This window comes from Bos grunniens, chromosome 26 (assembly GCF_055505025.1).
Source record: "Bos grunniens cultivar Pamir isolate PY7600 chromosome 26, Bosgru_T2T1.0, whole genome shotgun sequence".
NCBI lineage: Eukaryota > Metazoa > Chordata > Mammalia > Artiodactyla > Bovidae > Bos > Bos grunniens.
Window position 1 is genome coordinate 44,007,995 of NC_141190.1, and position 26,759 is coordinate 44,034,753.

The following is a 26,759-nucleotide window of genomic DNA, read 5'->3' on the forward strand; positions in this document are numbered from 1 at the left end:
GTTCCAAACCACACCAGCCTGCTCAAGCTGCTTGGCAGCACGCATTGCCATCGGAAATTATCTTGCCTATCGTGTGCTGGCTTATTGTTTTCGCTCAGTCGTGTCCGACTCTTTGCGACCCCACGGACCGCGGCACGCCAGGCTCCTCTGTCCTCCACCGTCTCTGGGAGTTTGCTCAAACTCATGTCCAGGGAGTCCGTGCTAAGTTGCTTGTGTCTTATCCACCCCCTTTCTTGACAGTAGCTGATACAAGTGATACGGTGTGCGTCTCGCAGAAAACGCGCCTGGACTTCATCCTGAGCGCCAGGCGCCCAGCAGTTCCCCAGGGAAGCGTCTCTGAGTGCAGACAAGGGTGGTGCAGAGTGAAGAAGAGGACAGGGCAGGCCCCTAGCTCCCGTGGCCGAGGACACCAATGGTACCGATGGCACAGGGCTTGCCTGGGTCTGCACAGTCTGCCCACGGCCAGGCCCTAGGATGACGAGCCCCTCTGCCCCACACCAAGGGTCAGCTCCAGGCCCTCTCCCATTCTGCACTCTGCCCCGGGGGAGGGGCTTTGCCATCTGCGCCCCCCGCCAGAGGCTCTACCCACGGGCGGGCTGGGGGAGCCCTCGAGGCTGGAGGAGGCGCATCACTTCGCCTGCTTCCTGCGGCCGCCTCTGCTCCTCACCCCTCGGGAGCGTCTGGTCCATGCACAGCACTTGCTTCCAGTTTGCAGCTTTTCCAACATTCACGGAACCCACTTCACGGCCCTCCCGTCCTCAGCCCCACTGGGCCTGCGGACCCCACTGCCAAGCCCCACCCTCCCAAGGGCAGCCCCTCCCACTGTGGCCCTCTCCCCTCCTCGGTCTTCAGGAACCTGCCTAACCATCATCCACACCAAACTCTCCAACTCATGGGGTGGTTTCCGCCCCCTGCAGAGGGTCCCAGCTAATCCAGGCAGCCTGGCACATTCCCCAGGCACAGGGCTCTGGAAAGGAAACAGCTGCAGCGCTCCCCGCCCCCAACCCCCGCCACAGTCACCACCCAGTCAACGGAGATTAAACGCAGGACAGGCCCCTGCACTGTTTCAGGGAAGGGGGCTGGGCCTGGTGGCCTTCAGTGACATATGACGATGTGAGCTCACTGCTACTGCTCACAGATGAAGCTCGTGGTGATTCGTTATATTTTGGAACTAACCATTCCTTTTGTTTTCCAAGGCAGGGGGAAAAAAAAAGCCACCCTTCTCCCTCCCCAGCAGGAATTATCCAAGAGTTCTACTATGCCTAACTTTCAAAGGAGGCATTGTTAATCTTCTCGCCATAAATAGGCAATTAACACCCACTCCCGAGTCCAGGCAAAACCCAGTTCCTGCGAGCTCGGGGACACAGCGCAGGACTGGCCCTCTTGCATGGCATTCGCTTTCTGAAGTTCTCGACGGGGGCCTGAGGCTGCAAGAAGAGGGCAGGAACTCAGGACCGCTGATTCCACAAAAATTTTAGAGGGAGTCTAGGTCGATGCCATGTTTGAGGACAATCGAGGACTGTTACCGAAGGGCCTAACTTCATCCGACCTGAGTCCGCACGTAAGCCAGCAGCCTGTACAGGATGAAGCCACGGGCAGGCGGCAGGCACGTCAGCTCGTAATTAATCATGTCCGTCTCAGGGACATGGCTCCCTGCTTCCTGGTCTCTGGCCCTCCTGGGGGCTGACTCACTGGCTCACCGAGGGCGTGGAGCGCCTTCCCGGGGGGCGTGACCCCGACATCCTCGATGAGGAGCCAGGAATAGGACGGGAACGCTGGAATGCTTCCGGGTTTCTGTCAAGCAGCCCCTTCCCCTGCATCCTTCCAGGCTGCGTGGGGCTCCCTGGGCTGTTAGTAGGTTCTCATTTTCCAGAGATGCCGCCCCAGCCAATGTAAACAGACCCAATGTGGCACCTCTGAGATGCGACCCAGCAGGACGAGCCTGCAGGGGTGCAGGCATGACCTCCTGTGGCCCCGAGTCGCCCAGCTGAGTCCAGGAGAGAAGACCCAGATTCAAGTGGACAAGACCAGGGACCCTTCAGCAAAGGAGATGGAGGCTGGAGGCAGGGGTGAGGGGAAAGGTAGGAACCAAGCTCCCGGGGACGGCAGAGGGAGCCTGATGCATAAAAGGTCCGGGGCAGGATGGCTCCAAGGTCACGTGTGGAAACAAAGCAAATCACAGGGATCAGCTACCCGTCACTGCTACTGAGGGAAGATCACGGAGAGATACAGGCAAAGCGAGGGCTCTATGCGGGATAACACGAGGGCCTTACCGCCAGCCAACTCTGAATGCAGCAGCTTAAGGAACGTTATTGTTGGGGATTAAGGTGATGGATACTCGGCCCCCTGAGTGAGGTCTGTGACCACGGTGACTTGGACGCTAATGCAAGATCGATCCCCTGGCTGGGCCTGCTGGCCGTACCTCTGGGATGTTTGCACCCCTTACAAGGAAGCGTGTCTCCACGCTGGTCCACACTGGCATGCCTGTCAACAGCCGGCCCACCCCTAAGTCCACGCTGCTCCCTGCCACCAGGAGCTTGGGGACGGGGGGCTGTTACTCCCCTGCTTAAAACTCTCTAAGGCTCCCCTCACAGCACTCAGAGTAAAAGACAAGCATCTTCAGATCACCTACCAAGAAGGCCCCCCTAGGCTCCGGTCCCCTGCCCACCTGGTCCTGCTCCGCGCACTCTGGGCTCCTCCCCGCCCCTTCCTGACTCCAACCTTTGCACACGCACTTCTGCTTGTAGCCCCCGTGAGCACACCGGCAGGGCCGCCTCACGGCTTATGGCCCTGCTCACACGATTCCAAGGCACTGAGAGAACATGCTAGAAGCCGGGCCCCTTTAAACACCCCCCGAGACAGCCCAGCACATGCAGTAACCTGGACAGGGCGCTGACACCATGCCGCGCCGGGCTCCTGGTCGTTCACTTGCTGCCCGACACAGGGCTTGGGCCACTGAGCAGGGACCGCCGTGCGTAGGAAGTTCCCTGGGAAATGCCCGGCACCATGTGTGAGACATTTTCCGGATGTTTCTCACCAAGCGGGATGGGGAGATGTCCTTGGATGTGCTTTCCACCTGCCCACAGGCTCTAGCCTCCTGAGGGCGGGGCGGCCACCTCCGCACCTGGCACCGGAGCGGGGACCCGGCGAGGCGAGGGCACCCAGAGCTCATCTGGCTCATCTGGGCCCCTGGCTTATGCAGCGGGCTGCCCCCCAACTCCTGCGAACCCCCTAGAGCTTTGTCGCCTCAAACACCCTTCGGCTCAGCGAGGCTCTTGATTAAAGCATGGAAAATCACCAAGTGGCATTAGAAGCTGCCTCCCTGGCATGTCCCCAGTTGAACTCCTTCTATTTTTCTTTTCCCCGGGAGATCAAAGCTATTGTGTCAACACTCGGCCCTGATCCGAGTGACCTTAAGCAGATTGCTTATGCAACCTGGTGGCTGTGCCTGGGGACACAGGAGGGATCCAGGGGGTTTCCTCAAATTCTGAGAATCCCTTTTGGGTTTTTTTGGAGAGAAAAGGACTGCGGTGTTTCAGAGAGGAAAGAGGACTAGAGAGAGCCGAAACTGGTTGCCCTGGCCTCTCCCTGTTTCAGGCCGCGGGGTCACAGCACCCCTGTGCCAGGGGTGGCGAGCCTCGCTCTCGTCTGGAGGCAGGCTGCGGGGAGCGGCTCCGCTGTTACAGCATCGTCCTGGCTGGACCCACACCACCAGAGTCCCATCCAAACCCATGGGAAACGGAACGGTCATTCCCATGCTTTCCAGACACCAAAACGGAGGCTTACAGAGGTGACCCGCCCAAGGGCACCAAGAGCTCAAACAAGGGACAGAATGGGGAGCCAAGCCCCCCCTGACCCCAGAACTCCTAGCTTCATCTCCATGGCCTCTGCGTCCATGAGCGTGAGCCACCGGGGAAGGGCGCCTGGGGGCAGATTGCGCCACAGGAAGAGCCCCGAACCTGGCCTTCCCAGCCTCCTCCAGAGAGCCACGTGGCTTTCGGCAACTCACCAACTCTCTCCTGACTCTCAGCAAGGAGTGGACAAGGGCAGAGGTGGAGAATCAGCTAGCAGTGGCTGCAAAGACCGCTGCGGGGGAAGATTCTAGAGGGCCTGTAAGTTCAACCGGAGGGACAGCCTGCCTGGCCGGCGATGCCCGTCCTGGGCACAGCAGGAGCTGCCACCCTGGGCATCCGTCATTCTGACAGCCTGGGTCTCAAGGGACCTCTTCCTCTGTTCAGGCCCAGCCCATTCCCTCATCAGAAGCAACCATTGCTATGCATCCACAGTGGGTTTTGGCTTGGCTTTTTAAAAAAAATTTTGGCCATGCCACGCGGCTGGCAGGATCTTAGCTCCCTGACCAGGGATTGAACCTGGGCCATGGCAGAGAAAGCACCAAGTCCTAACCACCGACTGCCAGGGAGTTCCCAAGCCTTTCCTCTTATTTAGCGTTTATTTCATCTCAGTTGGAATCCCAGGGCTTCCCATGACTGTTCCTCTAAGATCTTCGCACCTGTCTGCATCCCGCATTGTAGAGGGCGACCCACCTCTGAATTCCTCTGCCTGCCGTCTGCAGGGTTCCCCAGGCTGTCAGGAAGGGTGCTGAGGGTGCAACGTGGCAGGAAGCTGGAGCCGGGGAGGTGGCCGCCCCTGGCAGAGGGGGACAGAGGGCCATAAAGGCCTGGGCAACCCGGCCTGGGCCCAGGGACCCTGCCAAGAGAAAGCCCAGCTGGCCTGCAGCTGCCGGGCGGCCCGAGCAAGAAGGGAGTGCGGCAGGTGGGGTGAGGGCCACCCCGTGGGAAAGGAGGTCCCACCACACACAGAAGAGGGGCAGGGGGCCAGCCAGGAGCTGCCTTGCCCAGGGACCTTGCCAGCAGAGTGGCACGAGCTATAGACGAGCCTCTGAGATGACCCTTCGGGCAACTTCCCGCATCAAGCCCTCCCCCGTCAGAGCCCACGCGGCCCTGGCCAACCCGCCCTCCTGGACCCGTCTGCGGGCCCCGGCTCTCAGCATAGCTTCCAACTCAGGCTTCTTTCTTACCCCAAACTGCCCCCTGGCCAGCTTTCACAGGCCCCTCCAACATCTGCTAACACAACAGTTGCTGCCTGTTCAGAGGCCTGTGCTGGGAGGTGCGGGCCCACAGCATGTGGGCAGCTGCGATCAATCAAACCTCTGTTCCAACCCCCGGACCCCTCCTCGCAAGCGTCTCCCTTCTGTCGGAGGCACTGTGAGAAATACAACTTGTTGCTCTTTCAAGATGACCAGCTTGGACTTAAAAAACACGGCAGGGCCTGTGACACCCACCCAGGGCACAGCGTTCGGTGGGTCATCTTTAACTGTTGCTTTTAAATGCCAACCCCGCTCCCGGATTCTTGCCTGGAGAATCCCATGGACAGGGGAGCCTGGCACGCCATGGTCCGTGGGGTCGCAGAAAGTCAGACACGACTGAAGCGACTTACGCACGCTCGCATACCTGATCCAGGTCTGAGTGGCCGTGCGGAGCCCAGGGCTTGCTGGGGGGTCAACCAATGCTGGGCGGTCAGACCAAGTTTCAAAAAATGCAGGCACTAATAATCCTGTCAGTGAAAGTCCCGCTAATACACAACTCACATGTTCAGGCTGGGCCCTGCCTTCCTTGGCACACGCTGCCATTTTGCAAAAGGGAAGCTGAGGCTTCATATGAAACACCAGGCTGCAAGGGCCCGAGGAAAGCGGCTCGGGGAGGTCGAGGAAAGGGTCAGACCTGGCACGGCTGCCTCCGAGCCTCTCGCTCTGTGGACGGAGCGGCTGCAGTTGCAGTTCCAGGGAGAGAGGGCCTTTCCGGGCCAGGTCCTTGCGTCATCCGCCCCCCAGGGCCTCCTCCCCGCAGTCACCCTCCCCTACTTGGGACCAGCTCCCCCGCCCGAGAGCGGGGCATGCAGGTTTTAAGCAGCAGAGACACGTGGATATGTATGGCTGAGTCACCCTGCAGTGCGCAGGAGACGAGCACAACGCTGTTAATTGGTAACACTCCAATGCAAAATCAAAAGTTAAAAAAATTATATTCAGAATTTTAAAAAAAAAGAAGCAGTAAAGACAATTTGAAAGCAGTTGCTAACCACCCCCGCCCCACCCCCACCCCACCGCTGTGGGAGCCGAGCCACCGTTGCCGCCAGCTGGACCGCTGTGCCCGCACCCCGGCTGGGTGGGCAGGGGCGCCTGGCAGGCTCCCGCAGTCCCCTCCATCCTGGTTCCCCGGGTGACAGACGTGAGACAAGGGTGCTCGCGCCAACCAGCCTCCTCGGGCAGGTGGAGATTCAGATTCTGCCCCATCTCACGACCCCTGGCCCCCCGGGCAGAGCCCACTACAAGAGGAATGCAGCCGCAGGCCAGGCCTCCTTCCCGTTTCCAGAAGCCAAGGATAAGGCAAGAAGAGGAATTGACAAGGAGTGAGTGGCCAGGACTGAAAACAGAAGGAAAGAGATGGACGAATGAAGAGGGGAGTCTGCAGAAAATCACCCTCAGGGCCTGCTTCTGCCCCTGGAGATGCCCAGAGCGAGCCCTGGGCCCCCCACCATGACGACGGTCAGCATCCGTCAGCTCCCCGGCGGTGGGGGCGGGGGGCAGAGCACGGGGGATGTACATGTAAACGGAGTCACACACGCGTGTCAACAGATAATCAGACACACACAGACCTTTATACGCAGACCTCCATACATAAGCTACACACATACATATACACACACAGACACATGGACACATCTACTCAACACACTTAAACATGTGCACACACGTGATTTCCTGTTCCTCCCAGCAGTCCTACGTTGATGGCGGGGGTCGGCACAGTATTTATCTGCTATACAGAGATGTGAAGCACTTTTTCCAGCGCCACCAGCCTTCTGCCCCACCTCTGAGGCTGTCTGATTTATCAGCGTCCCCCGTCCAGCCAAGTGAGGACCTAAAGGGGAATACCGTGCTCCAGAAGGGCCTGTTTCCAGGGGTACCCCGGCCCGAGATCACACCTACCCTCATGCCCCAGGCTTCCAGCTGAGAGCTTGCCCCTCGGAGTGGGGCCCACCCACGGCTCCCTGGCTCCCTGTGGGCATGAGGCAGCCCCGGACCTCAGAGCGTTTGGTCTCTCCGCCCGCCTGCCTCTCTCGGGGTCTCTCCCTGGTCCTTTTTCCACCGGCAGTCTGGAGAGGCTCCGGGGTGCCCCTGGGGGCTTACACACAGACCCTGGGGAAGGTCCCAGCCCCGGTCAGCGCCGCTGGGTTGGGGGAGGCCACGGCTTCTCAGAGCTGCCTGTCATCCCAGAGGTCCAACCTCTGGGGCCACCAGCCTTCTGCCCCATTCGCTTTGCACCTGCAGACCGAGTCTCTCAAGCACCTGGGCCCAGAGCCCACGCACATAGGGGCTCCTGGAGGACGGAGCTCACCTGGAACCCCTCCCACCAGGTAGACAAACGTACAAACCAAGCTCCAAAACCCACGAGAGGGTCTGAGGTCCAGCGGATGGACTGCCAGCAGGACATGCGGAGTAGCACTGACCCTTGGCACAGGACGCCCTCCCCGGTGGCTACTGATGCGGGAAGCCCATGCGGAGGACAGAGTCTGGGGGCAGGAAGTCCCGCGCCAGCGACACCGGCTCACAGGGTACCAGGCACAGGGGTCCTACATGCTCCAGACTGCATCCAAGGCTCTTCAGATGCACAGAGGTGGCCCTGGGCCTGGCGTTTTGAGGTTCCCAGAGGAGCAAGGCCCACTTTCCAGGGCCATGAATCATCCGGTGGGGGAGTCGAAGCAGGCGCCACCCGATGGGAAGAGGGCTGGCCGGGTCCAGAGGCTTGGTGGCGGGGGCGGCTCAGGCCCATCCATCTCCAGGCCTCTGGCTGCAGCCCTTAGGCCCACATGCCTCCCAGGGGCCCCTTCTCTGCTTTCCCTGGACTCTGCCCTCCCCAGGCCTTGGCTGGGGAAAGACAGGCGGACAGAGGGCAGCCTCCTCAGGATCTTGGAGGCCTGCCTGGAGCCGATGAAGCAATCTATACATCTGGGCACGGCCCCACCAAACAATGTATTTTTAAACGGTTTCTCCCCAAGTGAGGGCGGGAAATGTCTCCGACGATGCCCGTGGTGTTATTCCAACTTGTGGCCAGTAAAATATAATAACACATGTACATTGTTTTTATTACCTATCTAGCTTATTAGCTAATAAAATAAGCTCAGCATTAAAAATTTAACTGAAGCCGTTTTATCACACCCAGAACTCGTGGCTCTGGATTTTCTTCAGAAGATTTTCTTTGCCCAAATCTGTCACCTTTCCAGCATTTTTACCTATTTACATTTCTCCAGGAAGGAAAATTCCACTTGCCTGTCCAACCTGAATGAATGTGTTAGATCGCTGACCAGCTCAGACTCACCTGGAGCAGCGATGGGGAGGAAGGGAAAGCAGCGATGGGAAGGCTGGGGGCGGGGGTCCTGTGGGGTCCTCCCCTCGGGTCCTCCCCAGGCGACCCCGATGGGCAAAGAGAAAGGCAGGCACCAGCCGTTGGTCCAGAGCCAGGGCCTGGGCTCTTGGACAAAGGTGGCCAGAAAGAGTGGACCTGGGGGCCAGGCGGGGGCTCTGGACCTGAGACACCTGCCTCTCTTCTTTTTTGGGGTGGGGACCTGTAGGTTGGGATGGAGGACTAAGGGAGAAAGGAAGAAATGCCATCAACAGAAGCTGTATTTTTCATTCTCAGCTGAAAGGAGGCCTGGAGAAAAGGCAGTGCTGGCCACTGAAGGAAGGCCATGAGGCCCGCCTGGAAAGGAGTGAACACGTCAAGCCTGCCTGTCTGGACGTGGCCACATGCTCCCGAGCAAGGCCAACCTCTCACCACCAAGCTGGTCTCCATTCCCTCAAGCCCAGCCGCGACTGAAGCTCAGACAATAAGACTAGAAAAGACGGCCCTGTGCACCCAAGGGCCCCCCGGACCCAGAACCCACCGTACGCATCCGTCCTCGAGGGGCCAGCCCTGCTCCTGGGGATCTGACCCTCGGGACTCCCCAATGCAGGCAGCTCTCAGGCTTGGAGGCTGTTCTGATGATGGTGCATTAACTCCAAGTTCAGCTCACTCAAACCAACACCCGAGACCAAGCACGAGCGAGGGCGGCCAGGGCCCCAAGACAGAGGATGACGCGCGAGTGACAGGGCGCGTGGCCAGAGGCCACACCTCCAGGGGCAGCGAGGGTGAGTGCCGTTTCTTGCTGGACGCACGCTTTCGGCAGCTCACTCACAAGAGTGCGTGCCTCCCCCGCCCCCCAGCCCCTGTCGTCTCATCCTCTGAAACCGTCACTCACCGCCCTGACCTCGGGATCAGCATGATCTGAGTGACGCTGAACCCCACCTGTGCGAGCGGTTCCTACAGCAGCTGTGGGGACAGGGGCTCCTGGGGGAGGCCCCTGAGAAGGGCCAGGAGGGGACCCCCAGCATCTGTGAGGCTACGCCTGCCTCTTCCTGGCTCTCTGTTCCTGCACAGCCAGCACTGCTAGTGCCGGGAGAGAGCGTTTCTGTTTTGAAATGGCAATGGCTTTAAGGGTGGGGGGTGGGGGGCTTGATTTCATTTTTCACCGTATCAGATTTTAAGAACGAGGTAATGAACCAGCTTCCCGGGCCTCTTCGATGCGGGCACCCTGCCCTTGCCCGGGCTGGACCGGGATCCAGGGAGGCTCCGAGACACCCCTGGTGGCTTCTGCAGCGCCTCCTCAGGGAAGGGCACTCTTACCTGTGCCATCTTGGCAAGATCCAGGGAGGGCCTCTGCTCCTGTGCCTCCTCGGGGCGCCGCCGCTTGATGCCCACCTTCTTGTCGTTAAGGACGCAGGGCTGGGAGCGGCTGCGGGCCAGCCCGCCCGAGCGCCTGGCCGGCTCTGGCGTCGAGGCGGGGGTGCTGCTGGCGGACGGCGGGCAGTACTCCGCAAAGGAGAACTGCTCATGCGAGCAGGACAGGGAGCGCTGCATGTCCAGCCGGCCGCCGCCCACGGGGCTTGCCGCGGGGCCCCAGAGGTCGCCTGCCTGTCCGCAGGTGGCCGGGCCCAGCACCCCCGGGCCGGGCGGGCCGCTGGGCCGCGGGTGGAGTCCCGCCGGGTCATAGGGCGAGGAGAGCGTGCTGGCGCGGGACGGGAGGCTGAAGCTGGAGCTCCGCTGCATGGTGCCGAAGCCGTTGGAGTAACGCTGCACGCTGCCCCCGCTGTAGCAGCGCCTCTTCTCCACCGGCGTCCAGACTTTGGACCCCAAGGGCCTCCACGACGTCCGGCAGCTGGCCATCTCGTCCGAGAAGGACAGCGACCGGCACTGGCGCTTGCTGGGGGGCGCGGACGGGTGTCCGTTGTGGTCACTGAGGCTGAGGTCTTTGATCAGGTTGGTGACCGCGCAGGTGGTGGCCGCCTCCCGGTGCCACAGGGTGCTGTCCTGGCACTTGTCCGGCAGGCACTCCCAGATGCTGGCGCTCGGCTGGTCGATCTGAAGGGGGCACTTCCTGTCCAGGTCTCGCCATCTGTCATTTTCTGGTTTGGAAATGACAAAAAAGAGAGAAACGGGGCTTTGAGAAGGGCCTTCACGCCGGTCCTCTCTCGCCTCACCGAGAACCCGTTTTAAACAGGAGGTTAGAGACAGAAAGGCCCTTAAAAAAGCCATCCAGTCTGGCCTCGCTTTACAGATGAGAAACTGAGGCTCAGGGGGACGGACGTGAGTCCCAAGGTGCTGAGTCAGACGCAGGGCAGCCCCACGACTCCTGACACGGTTTTCTTTCCAACATACTGCACGGCCTCCCGCGCTAAGTCACTTCAGTCATGTCCGACTCTTTGCCACCCCATGGACCTCTAGCCCACCAGGCTCCTCTGTCCCTGGGATTCTCCAGGCAAGAATATGGAGGAGCATTGCCATGCCCTCTTCCAGGAGGTCTTCCCGATCCAGGGATGGAACCCATGTCTCCTGCAGCTCCTGCACTGCAGGCGGATTCTATACCACTGAGCCACTGGGGAAGCCCTAGCCTCCCAGGACAGTTTGAAGCACTACTGTTCACCCCAGAGGCCTCTCATCCTCTAGAAGCGAAACCAACTTGCCCGGCCTCCACCCTGGCCGGCAGCAGAGCACGGATAACGTGTCTGCTACGTCCTGTCTCAGGGCTCTCTGCTCTGGGGCTGGACTCGACGGCCTGGGGGAAGACCACGACCAAAGGTGAGTGTGTCGGGAGCCCCAGAGTGGCTGGTGGCTGGAGGTGCTGCCAGGTTAGTTGACCCAAGTTCCCTCTTTAAAACGAAGGCAGACAATAGAAAATGGATATTTTATTGATTTACATCCCCTCGACCAAAAGGCTCCACAGCCAACCACAACAACAGCTGCCAATCACTGAGGACTTTGCTTTTGCTCACTTGCTAAAATCTAGGACAAGGTTGCTAAAGTCCGTAGAATCAAGTTTTGGGCTACAAAGAGACCTAAGTGTAAATTTAAACCTGCGTATTGGGGTCTCTCCTTGAACGCACAAACAAGCCAACCCTGCTAGGAACTGTGTGTTGTTTTTCTGCTGTGGAATCAGGCCCTGTGCTGAGAATCTGAGGAGCTCAAAGACAAATCTGACACAGTTAATAAAACAAAAACAGAGTTAAGAAATACGCTGTGCTGCTGGGAATCGATGTGTTAACATGTTTCTGGTTTTCTCTAATCTCCACATCTTCATAAACTCCGCAAATGTGAATACAGAGAAAAGTATGGTTTGAGTCAGTCAGTTGGTAGAAGTAAAACCTGAAATGACAGTCAGCAGGTATTTCACGCGCGCTGATTCTCAGCACGGCAGACAACTACTGTGCAAGCCCCATGGGTGGTGGGTGTAACCAGTGTGCCCTGCCTGGCTACCATCGCTGCCCAGATGGGGAGACCCAGGCTTGCGGAGGTGCGGTAAGTGGCTCTGAAGCCACAGCTAACAGCTGAAGAGATGCAAACTCAGGCCGGCCCGACCCAAAGCCCTCTGCTCTCTTTACTACACCGGGCACTGAGGCAGCCGCAGGGGAATCCCGCCTCGGCCCTGCCCTCAAGGAGTCTACCAGTCATGCAAGGTCAGCCATCGCTCAGAAACCTGTGACATCACCTACGGGAGTGCAGCAAGAACTGGAGGACCGTCTCCTCTACCAGGGGCCACTCCTCAAAGGGCCCGAGAGACACACCCGAGGCAGGCACTGAGCCCATGGTGAATGTCACGACCAGCAGCTACTTGTGGGGGAGCGTCACGAGCCAGAGGAAAAGCCAAAGGGGTTCAACGTGTGCTCTTTCCTTGAGGGCCCCTGATGCAGCCACGGGACTTGGAGCCTGAGGGGCTGGGACCCGGGGCAGGCGACATGCATAAGTTGTCCAGAGGCTGTTCCCATGTGTCGGGGGGGCCATGGTCCTTAGAAGCTGGAGATGCAGGAGAGAGACCTGCCTCGTCAGGCCAGCCGGGAACGAAGTAGGACTGATGCTAACTGTCCAATTCATCTCACCTCTGAAATGTGCCTGGGCCCTGGCGCACGGCCAGCCTTGATACGTGTCTCTTTAAGCCAATCTGACAGAGCATTACCAAAATTTACCTTTTTGCAAACAGCATTTACTTTGTTCCAAACAGGCTTCCCAGGTGGTGCTAGTGGTAAAGAACCCACATGCCCATGCAGGAGACATAAAGAGAAGTAGGTTCGATCCCTGGGTCAGAAAGATCCCCTGGAAAAGGAAATAGTAACTCACTCCAGTATTCTTGCCTGGAGAATTCCCTGGACAAAGGAGCCTGGAGGGCTGTAGTCCACAGGGTCACAAAGAGTTGGACACAACTGAATTGACTTAGTATGCATGCATTGTTCAAAACAGGTCTTCATTATACACTATTCCTCAAGTAGTCACCATTCTTTTAAAAGAGGTTCAAGTTGACATTTATCAGCAGTTGAAAGTTCAGTAAACTAACAGTAAAAAAAAAAAAAAACAAAAAAACTAACATTGACTGAGTCACGACCATCTCTGATTGAGAAGAAGAAAACTTATCCTCCAAAAAAAGTGTAGATTTATGTATGATGATGTTCTTCAAAATGACATGCTGCTGCTGCTAAGTCACTTCAGTCGTGTCCGACTCTGTTCAACCGCATAGATGGCAGCCCACCAGGCTCCCCCGTCCCTGGGATTCTCCAGGCAAGAACACTGGAGTGGGTTGCCATTTCCTTTTCCAATGCATGAAAGTGAAGAGTGAAAGTGAAGTCGCTCAGTCGTGCCCGGCTCCTAGCGACCCCATGGACTGCAGCCCACCAGGCTCCTCCGTCCATGGGGTTTTCCAGGCAAGAGCACTGGAGTGGGCGCCAGTGCCTTCTCCAATGCATGAAAGTGAAGAGTGAAAGGGAAGTCACTCAGTCCTGTCCGACCCTTAGCGACCCCTTGGACTGCAGCCCACCAGGCTCCTCCGTCCATGGGGTTCTCCAGGCAGGAGCACTGGAGTGGGCGCCAGCGCCTTCTCCGCAAGATGACACGAGTGATGGCAGAATGATAAACACAACTAAAAAGGGCCTACGGGGAAGAGGGGTGTTAAATCCAGCATCAAGGAATAACATGGAACGTGAAAAAAGCCGTTTCAAAGAATATTAACGATGTGGGGAAATGTTAATAATGTAATACTAGACATAAAGAAAGAGGACATAAAACCATAGAGATAGCGTGACTCCTCTTTAGTAAAACACATACGTTACATGGGAAGATAAAAAGGAAAACAAGCCAACATGTTCACAGTCAAATGGCAGAGAGCTAGTTGATTTTTCTCCTTTTTGTTTCTTGGAGTTTCTACATTTCGGTAAGTACAAATATGTGGAGGGCCAGGGCCTAGGACCCCCATCCTCCTCTGGGTTCGCTCCTTCAGTCTTTCAGGAAGTCCTCGCCGAACAACGCTTGCCACAGACTTCTCTGAGGTGCCTGGTGGGCCAGTGGCCGGCTAAGCAAGGAACCAAGGAGCCGACCAAGGGCGGTGAAGGCTCCAAGATGGCGCCACCATGGCCCTGACTTGAGGAGCCGGGAGCCCGCGAGAGACGGTCTCTCTCGCAGGCCCTGGGAGACCCAGGAAGTCAAGGAGAGGGATTCTGTCCTCAGAAGATACCACTTTCTGCTCCCTTTTTACCTCACTGTCCTGGAACTTTCCCATCTCTGGGAAACCATGAGAAAAGGGGATGGCAGAGGAGCCAGTTAGGCACTGACATTCTGTCTTTCTGGCTCAGCAGGGCCCTTTGCTCTGCAGTGACCACCTGTGATCTCGCTGCTTCCTGACTGGACCCCTCGGGGCTCCCTAGTCCAGTCCCATCTCCTCTCTCTCTCTCTCCAGAGAACTTTCTGAGGCTCCCACGGGTTCACGGTCCGTCCCCTGCAGCAGCTTCCTGCGGCAAACACTCCAGCCTGGCGTCCAGGCTCCGTCTGCGCGTGGTCTCCCCAGGAGGCCCACACTGCAGGTGCCAAACCTCCCTTCACGGCACAAGTCAGACAGGAATCAGGGAGACCAAAGCATTCCTTGAAAACCCCTGAAACAGCCCTCGAGGCCCACTCCTTCTGGTTTCACGTCCACAGCCCTGAAGAGCCCATAAAACTACAGCTCATTAGAGCGATGGCAGGAATGAGCGTGACTAGCGTCTACGTACAGAGGGGTGTGCACACGATTTTTGTGGTTGTTGCTGTTTTGTTATTTATTTTTGGCTGTGCTGGGTCTTCACTGCAGTGTGCAGGCTCAGCAATCGTGGCGCATGGGGCTCAGCTGCCCTGTGGCACGTGGGACCTTAGTTCCCCGACCAGGGATCGAACCCGTGTCCCCTGCACTGGAAGGTGGATTCTTAACCGCTAGACCACCAGGGAAGTCCCCCATATGATTTGTTTTGAGGTTAACTCTCAAATCGCCAGTGGGAACCGGGGTTGGGTGGCTAACTCGAACGCGTTCCTACCCACCTTCAGGAACTACTCCTGTTTTAAAGAGGAAGCCTCTACAGGACCTTAACACATAAAACGTCTCTTGCAGGGAGGTTTCACAGAATCAGTTCTCAACTCAGTCCACTGGTTAAATGAGGGTGCAATGTGACCACGGTGGATCTGCAGCTCCTCCGCCAAGGGGGAAGAGACCCAGGATGTTATTCTCCTGTCTGTATCCTCCCGCCAGCCTCTTACTCCCCATCGAAGAGCCAACGCGCACATCGCCTCCTCTGCAGGTCCACCCCTTCCCACACAAGCCTATGGGCACCCGCAGCGCCTCGCCTAGACCTTCAGTCACGTGTCTCGCAGTAACTGAGCCTTCGTTATCTGCTTATGTGTCTGTTTCGTCTGCTGAGCTACAAGTTCCAGAGGGCGGTCCCGGCCTGACGTTCCTGCGCCCAGCACAGGGCTTGGCACACAGCAGACCTCAGCCGGTGCGGGGTGGAGGGAGGGAAGGGTGATACAGAGCAGATAAACACTACACAGCACACCGTGGGTGTTCACGTGGTCTCGCTTATCCCTTGCCCTTGGCACAGGTAACCAGCCGTCCCTTGGCCAAGCAGGTCCGACCTGGGCTGTACCATGAATTCCCCACCCCACTGGGGCCAGGGATGGTCGTGTATGGAACTGACCGGGACAGTGGCTGGCCCAGCAGTGGCCATGTCACTTTGAAAACACAAAGCCCTGCCTGATTTGAGCTCTTGCTACTGTGTGTCAACACCAGCCAGGTGGCTACTTGTTCTGTCTGCGGAGCAGATAATATTTTAATTGTTTCTATCTTTATCACTTCAAGAAGTACAACATAAAGAAAAGTAAAAACAATCGAGGCTATGTTTAGCCCGTGTGTTTTCCCCCTTTGCTCAGGGAACAGAAGGCGATTTGCTGGGTCAGGTCACCAAACAAAAGAAACAGGAATAGAAGCTAATTTTTAATGGCAAACCGCCCTGAGCGCTGGACACGCTGTCACGTTGTACAGAAGGCCTCGGTAAGGCTCCAAGGAGAGGATACCGGACGCCCCCGCCCCTCCATTCAACACCGTCTCTGCACAAACAACCGTAACCCTTTCAACAGTGACGATGGCTGTGGCCACGAGGAGTCTGCTGAGCTGGAGGACTTGGTGTGGTGGGAAGGCTGTGGACCTGGGTTCGAGCCCCAGCTCTGCAAGTGACTTCACCTCTCTGAGTCTCGGCTACTTCATCTATAGAACGAGGAGACTGATTGTAACCTCTGCACAGAGCTACCCTGAGAATGGAACCGTCGCCTCGCAGGCCACAGGACGGGCTCATGAGACAGCAGCGTGGCCGTGACGACAACACTGGAGGCGACTCGGGTAGCTGAGCCCCAGCCCTCCCGCGTAGGATGTGTCTGGAACGAGGACTTGGGTGTTCTCAAAGAGCGGTTTTGGGAGCACCAGAGGGGTGTCTGCTGGGGATGTTAATATGCAGATTCCTAGGCCCAGTCCTTGCCGTGATACACAGAATCTCTGGGAGCAGGAACCTGCCTTTTAATAAACTCCTCGGGTTATTTTCACGTGAAGTGGTTGAGAACCACTGTTCGAGACTGCAGGCTGCACAGGGACCTGGGTGTCTTTCAAACATCTCCATGGAGGCCCAGTCAGACCATCCAGCCACACCAGGAAGCTTCTGCAGGGTGGACCATGCCGGTCTCCACAAGCCTGCATTCAGAACATCACTGAACGCTGGCTTTGTTTGGGGCAACAACAGAAAGCAGAATTATGGAGAAGGATGACTTTGCCTTTAGAGTATGTTGAGGTCCCCTTTTCACAGGACGGGGGTGGGGACACCAAGTTGCACAGCGTGTTCTGGATGGAGAGCCAGTGCGAAAGGCCTGAGAGGCCGACCGTTTACGTGACGGGAGTAATGGGAGGCCCCCCACCCCACAAGACGTGCCATGGCCTGCAGCTTCTCAGGGAAGGTCCGAGTACCAAGCCCCCAGCGGACACGGTAAGGGCCAAGGACAGTGGCCCCGGCTGCTGAGGTTCTCGATGGCCCCATGACTTGCAACCCTCAGGGACAGCTCAGGTTTCTCCATCTCCCTGCTGGGCCAATCTTCACAAGTTTGAGGTTTATACACGGGAGTGGGTGTGTGGGTATGTGTGCAGGATACACACGCCCGGGGCTTTTTCTACAGAGGGTGGGGGCCAACCACACAAACACACAAATCACACAAGCCGTCTTGCTCCCTCACAGACGGACTGGATCAGGTGGCCTCCAAGGGACCTTCCCAAGCTAAGGCTCCACAACCGAGCCTGAAGTTTCTGGGAAGCACAGAAGAAGCTGACGGCCACACCTAGGGGACAGGAACTCAGATCCTCCCCGCTCCCAGCAATGTGTACACACACTCACAGGCTTTGGTCTGGAGATCCCTTGACTGGGGAGGGCAGAGGCTGCTGGGTGCATGGATCTCCAAGCTCAGAGAAAGAAAACACCCAGAGGAACACAAATAGCATGTGACCTCAAATGTTCTTGTTTCCATTTCTGCCCTTAAACTTGGAGGGAAATTCCCAGGGCGCCTAGAATCTTAGTGGACTACAAGCCTTCATATTATGTTCACAAGATAGCCTTGGATATCTTCACGCTGTGTTTGGAGGCCGCTCTATGGTGACATAACCACAACAGAATGTGGTTTCTAGAAGAGGTTAGACACCTGAAGCACAGACCCAAGACACGGAAGGCTCTTGCAGCCGCTCGGGCCGAGCGAGCCGGCCTCAGTCGGATTGGGGCCGGCTGACTCATTCTCGGATTTCACACCTGTCTGCTTGTGCTGACACCAGCCTCCCCTCCCCTGGCCTGGGGGCTGGGGCTGTGTTAACCTGGCCTCCGGGCTGCAAGGACTCTCTGCCTGATCTAGGGCAGGGGAGCAGCTCACTAGCCCTTTCAGTGGGAACTCCGTGTCTTTCTGGAGCCCGCTTTATTACATCGGTCTTACGAAAAGAGCACAGGTGGAAACGCACACACGGGACAGTGGCATGAGCGAGCCCACACGGCACCGTGTGCTTTTAAATGGACTCCGGAGCCCCTGGCCCATGGGAGCACCTCTTTCCCTGAGTCACCAGGATGGAGACTCAACACAGGGCTGGGCCAGAAAAGGCTCCTGGGCTTTGCCTGCCCAAACCTCAGCCTCTGGCGATGCCCACCTTCACCTGCAATAAATCAGAGAATGTCTGTGCATCTTAGGTTCAGGGACAACACAGGATGCCAAGCACCTCAGCCCAGGGCCGGAGGACGAGGGGCCAGGATGGCTGAAGACAATGCTCCCCTGGCCCCACCCGGGGAAGGCTAGCTGCAAGGGTACTGGGAAGACGTCTGACAGGCTGGTGGGTACAGGGGGTTCCTGGGGTCCTGCCGTCACCAGCCAGGTTAGGGTGGCCCGTGGCAGCGGCCACTGCTTGTGGGGGGGCTCTTTCTCTTACAGAAAGAGGCCCAGTGGGGATCCCCAGACAGTGAAGGGGTACAAACCCCTCCCGACTGGGCACTGGGAGGGTGGGCTGGTCTCCCATCTGTAGGCGGAAGCATGGGCTGGGGCCCTGTGACAGCTCTTCCTGCCTTGAATGGACCTCCTGCTGCACCCCAACCCCAGAAGTCTGTAGGAAAAAGCTGGTATTCACATGGCGGGACGTCCCGTGGGCGCCCCAGTGGTTGAGACTCTTGTGCTTCCCCTGCAGGGGTCATAGAGCTCCATTCCTGCTCGGGGAACCAAGATCCCACACATGGTGCACAGCGTGGGCCAAAGATGAAACAAACAGAAAAAGACGAGGGCCACGAAATCTCCCAAGCGACACAGCGGTCTGTTCCATCCATTGCCTTCGGATTCCCACCCTGGCTGCGTGTTTGCACAGGGCATGGGCCATGGGCAGGAGCCAGGGACTCAACTCCAAACCCACCTGCGCAGCAAAGCTGGGCACCGTGACACAGAGCAGGAAACTGGCCACTGCAAGAGCTTTTCAGGAAACTGTCAATATAGCTGCATTAATTGTCAATTAGCTAACCCCCCCCCCACACCCACCTCAGTGGGATCCTTACTGAAGTTGAGGGAAAGCCTCAGTGCATACCCCAAGCACAGCTCTCATCTCGCAAGGCAGCAGAGCGCTCCCCCACGTGACGGCTGGGGAGACCAACTCCAGGACAGGATGGCCTCGCGTCTCGCCTAGGGACATGTCGCTTGCCAACAGCGGTCTGCAATCCCAAGGCCATGCTCCTGCAGCGGGGCCAGGCTACCTCCTAACGACTGTCTCTCCACTTGGAAGCGGCCTGGAGAGGCACCACGTGGGTGGGGGTGGGGGGTGCCCACGGCCAGTCTGGCAGCTGCCGTTCCCCGCCCTCTGGCACCTCTGGGGCTCCCTCGCCCGTCCCACCATGTCAGGCCAGCCTGGGTGAGAAGGCGGCCCGGGAGGCTCCCTTTGCAACCATCAATGGCCATCATGTGCCAGCTACACTTTGTACCTACATCCCATCCTGTACCTTATACCAGAAACGTCTGAAACCTAAGTGGTGAAAGGAAAGACTGAAAGCACTCTGCGTGGACAGACCTCACGCCATGTTAGAGATGGGCAAGCCACACCGATGACTACAGTCAATAAGAGTAGTCCTTATCAGCTACGTTTTTAAAAATCAATCCTAGGCACTCTTTATGGATTTTTGTACTAGCCTATTTTGGCTAATAATCAGTTCTTATAGGAGGCCCTGGGTCCAAGGATGATGTGCAGTGTGGCTATCTCAGAGAGACTGAAGAAGCGGCAGAGACCAGAAATTCTGGCTTTGTTATCACTGCGGCTCATTTCATTTCAGTTGTGTTCCGTTTGCTCTTGGAAACCTGAAACGCTCAACCTCCGAATGCTGGCTTTTTCCCCGCTTGCTGCAATCACAGCCCACTTTCAGCAACAAATGGTGGGAGGGTGAAAAGACCAAAAGCTACCCGACCTCAAAGTGCAGTCTCTTCCTCTGTACAGCTCAGCACAGCCAACTGGGGTACCCTGTAGAAAATACAGGGGTGCCCCCAGGAGCAAGCCTTCTGTGTACAGAGCAGACTTTAACAGCGAGTAATTAAACATGGAAAGTAAGGGCTTATAATTAAAATGCTGACAAATCTGAACCACAGTGGCACAAGGAGGGCTGCTATAATATTTTTACAATTCCTTTTTATACATAATGTATGATCCTTCTGCTCAAATTTCCTCTATGTTCTTTGCCTGTGAGATAATTTACATTAATAAATAATTTATTACCATAACTCCTAAAGTAATTATGGGTTTCCACCCAATTTTTTTTTTTTTCTTTTTTAAGCATCTGAACTGTTTTGTTCCCCGTCCATGGACTTGTATTTACACGCCTTCTCCTAGCGGCCTTTCGGAAGTAACCGGGGTTGCACGTGCTTGCTCATGTTGTTTGATTTCCCGGTCTCCCGCTCACCCGACGGCTGAGGAGAGAGAAGTGGGCAGAGTCCAGTGTCCTTGCAACATGGAACTCGTTCAAGGGGGTGCGAGGAGCCGAGCCCAGGGTGGTGAATGGAGGCCCCTCTCACCTGCTTGTCCAGTTTCACCGAAAGAGATCTGACCCATCCACACGTGACCCTGGGTCAGCGTGAAGAAGCACCTCCCAGGCCCAGTGGTGGAGGAGCCACGGGCCGAGGACTCCCTGGCGACTGCCCCACCCGAGCCTGGCTCGGGGAGGTCCTCTCAGGAGCAGCCAGCCCCCCGTGTGCACCCATGAGCAATCACGGCTACAAACAGGGCTGGCTCACCTGTCAGGCCAGCTGACCTGGTGGGTGGGCCACACCCCTGAAGCTGCCACCTGACCAGGGTTTCCTGTGTCAGGAACACAATTCCCTGGGCAGACACGGCTCTCCCCAGAGAGGCTGTTTGCAGAGGCAGTTCTGGTTCAGCCCAGGAGGCGTGCTGAGGATGGTCTGGGAGGTGAGGAGAGAAACCCAGAGGCACGGCATCGCCTCTGCTATAGAAGGAGCCCTGTGGCGCCCAGGCTGGCCGGGCACTCAGCCCTGGCAGGGCAGGCCAGCCGTGGCCTGGCTCCCCTCCACCCCGCTTCTCCTGTCCACAGTCACGCTGACTTTGTCTCCCCACCCCCATGCTGGAAAAGGACAAAACTACTTCTTTGTATCAAGCTCCCAAACTTGAAGGGAGGGGAGGAGACCCGCGGGGAGGGCCCTGCAGTCCAGCTCAGGATAACTGAGCACGAAGTATTTAAAAGCCGAAACATTGTTGCGAACGCTGATGATATTAGTAACCATTTTATCTCCCTGGGTGCAGGGGAGGCTGAGCTCCCAGCAAAGGCAGCTTCTCCAGAAGAAGCCAACAGGCCCTTCCCACCAAACACATTTGCCTGGGTTTTCTTACGAACACTCACAAAACCCTCCAGCTCATCCCAGTGTCCAGCGAGGACCCCTGCATGGGGGCTTGAGAGGGAAATGCCCTGAGTCCCAGGTCCACGCTGTCCCCAGCTCTCATGGGAGAATTCCACTAATCAGGGCCAGAACCGGAGTCCTCTGTCTCAGAAGACAGGCAGGGGGTTTGGTGATTATAATGCTGTGAGGTTTCATCTTTGCTGAGGGCCGCACACCCCCACCCCCACCCCAGCGGTCCTCTTCTTTGCTACAGAAAACCAGGCACGGAGAGAGAAAGTCTCGCGGCTGCTGCTCGCACGTGTCATAGGGCGCGGCCGCACACTGAGTCCCAGGCCGGAGCCTCCACAAGCACACAGCCTGGGGAGGGCCTCGGACCCCTGACACCCACCTCAGCAAGTGCGGGGAAAGGACGGAGGTGGGGTGCGAGCCGGCGCCTCGCAGGTGCTGCTGTCTCCTTAAATCCCATGGACCCCACGAGGTGCAGGCTGCAGAGGGAGGCCCAGGAGGACAGCGCTGAGGGCCCCCTTTACACGGGTCCAGGGGAAGTCCACGCTCCCTGGCCTTGCTCCTCCACTAGACAGAAGCCCCCTCGAGGACTCAATAAACACCGACCAGAACAAGGCACACTGAACCAGACTGGGGCCGACTTTTCTAAAAGCCCTGGTAGCACGTGCTGTCAGGTGGGTCAGGATCTCCCGAATCAGGGAAGGGCTTAGGACAACAGAAAGATGGAGAGATGGGAGACAGAGAGAGAGAAGTCACGGAAGGGGCAGTGGGGGTAACTGCACGGACCCCGTGGTCCTTCACTGTCTGGAAGGGCCCTGGCACCAGCCGGCAGAGCAGGAGGGCACAGACCTTGTGGAGGCGAAGAGCCCATGGGCCAGGGAGCCCTTCCTGAGGGGCCGCCCTGCGCACCAGAGCCCCGAGGGGCAGCAGCCCAGTCATCCTGTAGCCCCGGGCCCCCCCAGCAGAAGGCAGACTGCTGGGCTCGGCGGGCTCAGATGGACTCTTCTGGGACTCTGGAAAGAGACCTCCCCTGCTCGCCTCTGCCTTGCTCCCTGGGCCTGAGCACCTTCTCCACAAGGGTGACTCGCACCTGCACCACCCCCCATCCAATGCCCACCAAGGAAACCAAGGTGGTCCCTGGGGGCGCGGAGGCCTCTCACAGGAGCAGGACTCTCAATCTAAGCTCAGCCTTCTTCTCCACCTGTCACGTACGGTGCTCACACTGCGCCAAGCTCCTTCCGAGTGTCTCGGAGACCTCATAGCAAGGCAGGTGCTGTCCCAACACCCATTTCACAGATGAGGAAACTGAGGCTTGGAAAAGGTAAACAGTTCGCAGTGACTGTGTGAAGGCCAGCACCACCATCACGAACCCTCGAGAGCTCTAACTTATCGCGATGTGCTCACAGCAAAGGCCGATGGTTAAGGTCTTGGAATAAAGACCAAGGGTTCCACCATCTGGGTCACCAGTCCGGCCCAATTCTGAGCTACCTGGGGCGGGGCAGCTGGGCAGAGGGGTGGGTATGCCCAGGAGCCCCGCTCACTCCCCTTCCCAGACACACCAGAGGAAGACAGCCCAGCTGCAGCCCGACTGTGGGTCTGGCCCAGGAAGAGGGTGAGGAGGCGGGCTTCTGGGCCACGTGGATGGGGCGCGGAGGGTTTGCTGAGAGCCGTTAACCACAACCAAGGTGTGCAGCCAAGCCTCTGGTGGGGACAGGCCTCAGAAGTGTGTCACACGGGTAAACCAAGGCCAGGTGAGCTCCCTGGTTCCATTTCCCCGGGGGGCAAGCACCAAGGAGGCCGCCCAGGGCTCTCCCACACAGCTGCGGCTTGAGAGTGAGAAGCAAACAGTCGTTCCCCGCCCCGGGGTCCAGCTCTGCCCACTGAGGGGCCTTGAGTGCCACCCCAGATGTGAGCGGAGCGCCCCTGCCTGCCGCCTAGAGCAGCTGTGGATCCAGGGGGACCCTGCACCTCAGGTGCCCGGCACGGCACCACGCTCACTGTGACACGTGATAAGGACTCCCCAGGACCACTCCCGCCTTCCACCTACGGGAACTGAGCCTGCGGAAGAAAACGCTGTGCCCAGAGGGAAAAGGGCCAAGACAAAAGGCCACGGGCACTGAGCGCAGTCCTGGGGAGGCAAACCTGAAACCGCAAAGAGGGGACCCGCCACGGAAGCCCGGCTTACAGAAACTCATCAGAAGCCATGTCCTGGAAGCGGGCAGGAGTCCAGGGGAGAGGGCTCAAGGAGAAGCAGCCCCATCACCGGGAGCAGAGAGGAATCAACAGTCAATACAGTCATCCTTTCGGCCCCTTACGGACAATGGTAATTAGCACTTGCGTGTCAACAGGGCACCAGGGCAACCTTTCTGGAAAGCATAACAGAAACACAAAGCAAGAGCCTTAAAAATGAAAATGTGCCTGCCCCCCGGCCTCTCTACTCCATTCCTGGGAACCACCCTAAGGAATAATCCGAAAGGCAGAGCGAGATTCAGACACTGAGTCACCGTCAATCGTGAGAGCAACAGAACAGTCCTACCCAACAACCGAGAAACGAGTTACCTCCTTAAAAGACAATATTATAGACTCATTATCACGCATGGGATGGGCAATTTTCATGCTGCAGGGAAATGATGGGTCATTATTAGTATGCAGAAAAAAAAAAGCAAAAACAAAAGTTTTTAATAAATTTGTATAATCATACGTTCATCACGGACTTGGCTATGTAAAAACTGCAAAGGACAAAAACTACACCAAAATATTAACAGCAGTTATAACTGGGTCCTGGGGCTGTGTGAGATTGTTATTTTGTACTTTACACGAATGGTGCATTTTTCTGAATTAAAAAAAAAAAAAAGAAACGAACATGGTCACGTTAATGATCAGACACAAACTCGAGGTGTCACTGCTGGAAATAACGTCTGTAAACCACGCACCAGTGCCCAGCCCCTCACTCAGCCCCCGTAGCCCCTGCCCTGCTCCAGCACTGAGACCGAGACAGTTCCAACAACACAGAAGAGAGTCCCCGCGGCCGCTCCTTGTGCCTGCATCCAGAAAGGGCTTCTAGCGTCTCCCCCTGGAGGACTCGGGCCCTGGGGGAAGGCGCTCGAGGAGGACTGTCCACAGCCACCTGGTTACTCACCCATGATTCCACAAGAGAAAAGTGTCGGTCCTTGACTCATCTTCTTTGGCGTGTGCTGCAAACAACCAGAAAAGCTATCACTCTTCAAGTCATAAGAAGCACGTCTGCACATGACCCTGCACTGATTCCCTCGCTAAAGTCACAATTAAAGGGGGGGGGGGGCATGGAAGGTGGCGGGGGGGTGGGGTGGAAAACGTCAGATCAGGCAAAGGAGGAGGAAAAAAAAAAAAAAAAACAAGTACTAAAAGAGACATCTGCCCATAATTAGGTCTGGGCTCTTGTCCGGAGCCTCGGGTGAACTATGGAGTCCATCAAGTTAACGGGCTTTAAAAACACACAAGGGAGCCCCGTGACTCCTGACACCAGGGGACTCGTCCACGTGAGTGATGCGGAGTCAGGGCGCAGGAGGGGCTGGAGAGCAGCCTCCCTGCAGCCCGGGGCGGGGAGGAGGGCAGGCGACCACTTCCTGTCCCTGGGGACAGGACGAGCCTCCAGCAAAGGGTAGAGGCCCACCTGCCACCCCCTAGCCCTCCCTCCTGGACACAAGAGGAGCAGCTCCCCCGTCTCTGTGAAGAAGCTCGAGAGGGTGGCCCTGGCTCGGAAGCTGTTTCGCAGCCAGGAGGGGCCCCGCCGCCCGCCAAGACACCGTCGAGAACTGAAACAGAAACTTGGGTTGCGTCTGGTCTCAACACACGGCGATGGCCTCTGAACTCCCCGGTGCCACATTTCTACAAGGGTTTCCCTGTCCCCTGTAAACACTGCACATCTCCCCTCTCACCCCATACCTCGCCTCACTGTGGTCACAGGGTGAAAGGCCAGGGTAGGGGGTCGCCCAGAAGAATCCCGCATCCAGGCACTCGCTCCACGGCGCCGCGGTAACCTAAGCCTGGAACGTTCCGGGGCTTCGAGCGCTAGCCAAGACCCAGGTCAAGAGGCCGGTTCTGACCTCCAATGAGGAGGAGACCGTCCACGCCCGTCGGGGCCCCAGGAAGAAGGGCCTCACTCATCCCTTCCTTCACTCATTCATTCATCCATTCGCTCCACAAACATGTACCGGCGACTAGTCAGGTGCAGGCTTGTGCTGGGGTGGAGCGCGCGATGGTGAAAGAAGCTCCCGGCTCCGGAGTGGTCAGTGCTCACAGAGGGCTCTCACCGCTGAGCAGAGCCCCAAGTGACAGGGACGCGTGCCTGGCTGTTGGTCCCAGGAGCGGGGGGCAGGGGTGGGGGGGACGCAGGCCCTGGCTCTTTTCATGCCTGGACGGGGAGGGTGTGGCCGCCGAGAAACACCTGGCCCCCCCAGATAAGAGGGGAGCTGGCATCTGGCAGGGGCTCCCCACCCCTGTCCTCAGCTTGCTCAAGCTGGGGACCTTTGCCCTTGGCCAGTAGTGTGTTCACTGATCAGGTTATTAAGGGTCTGTCCTGACCAGCCTGGAACACAGAGGTGAAGGACATGGCCTCAGCCCCAAGGAAGCCCACATTTTCCTAGAGGTCACACAATCAGACAGAGAGCGGGACTGGAGGCAGCTGGACCAGGCCACGGCCGCTGGGAGCTGAAGGTCAGGGCGGGCTTCCTGGGGGAAACAGAGATGGTCCTGAAGGAACTTACGGGGTGGGGGGTGTGGGGTACAAAGGGACACTGGGCTGTCCTCCTCCAGTCCCCCACCTTGGATTGAAGACAATCCTTATGTTTTTAGGATAGGTCTCCCTCCCAGGGTCCACCCAACCGACAGCCCTCCGGGGAAATACCTGGAAAAAGTTAAAGATGGGCTGCCTCTGCCTCCCGCCCAGCTCACCCCAGAGTCACTTCATGGAAAGTGGGTGTGACAGACATTCAGAGCCCTGCCTCCAGGCAGCGCGGCCTGTGGAAGCCAGGCAGGCCCTGCGCCCAGGGAAGGTTCGGGGGAGACAGAAGCTGGCCTGGCTGAGGCCACGGGCCTGGCTGGCCGAGGGGGATGGCCCCCGACGCTGCAGGAGCCTTTATAGCACGGAGCCAACACCCACTGGGAACCACAGCCCCACCCCACCTCAGTGCATCCCCGTGAAGGGCAGGGATGGGGGCCCTAACGCAGGCTGGAGGCCCACAGGAACCCAAAGCAAGGCGGGCCAGCGAGAGCTGGAGGGTGCACAGAGGCGGGAGCCACGTGTCACCACCCTGGCACACTCAGGGGCCACCAGGGGCCCGGGTTTACGGACGCAGAGGCAGGCATGCTGCGTGCGGACCGTCAGGGGTGTGCTGCCCACTGACTGACCTCTCGCTCAGCAGGTGTATTTCAGGC

At 57.8% G+C, this 26,759-nt stretch overlaps 1 protein-coding gene across 1 annotated transcript in view; it reads right to left on the reverse strand.

Annotated features, from left to right (window-relative positions):
* The window catches only part of FAM53B (family with sequence similarity 53 member B), a 79,323-nt gene that overhangs the window by 45,788 nt on the left and 6,776 nt on the right, over positions 1-26,759 (reverse strand). The window contains exons 2-3 of the mRNA XM_086378315.1: positions 24,484-24,538; positions 9,738-10,516 (exon numbers count right to left, since the gene is read on the reverse strand). Of these exons, the coding sequence (XP_086234441.1) occupies positions 9,738-10,516; positions 24,484-24,538 (834 nt within the window). The remainder of the gene's footprint in view (positions 1-9,737; positions 10,517-24,483; positions 24,539-26,759) is intronic.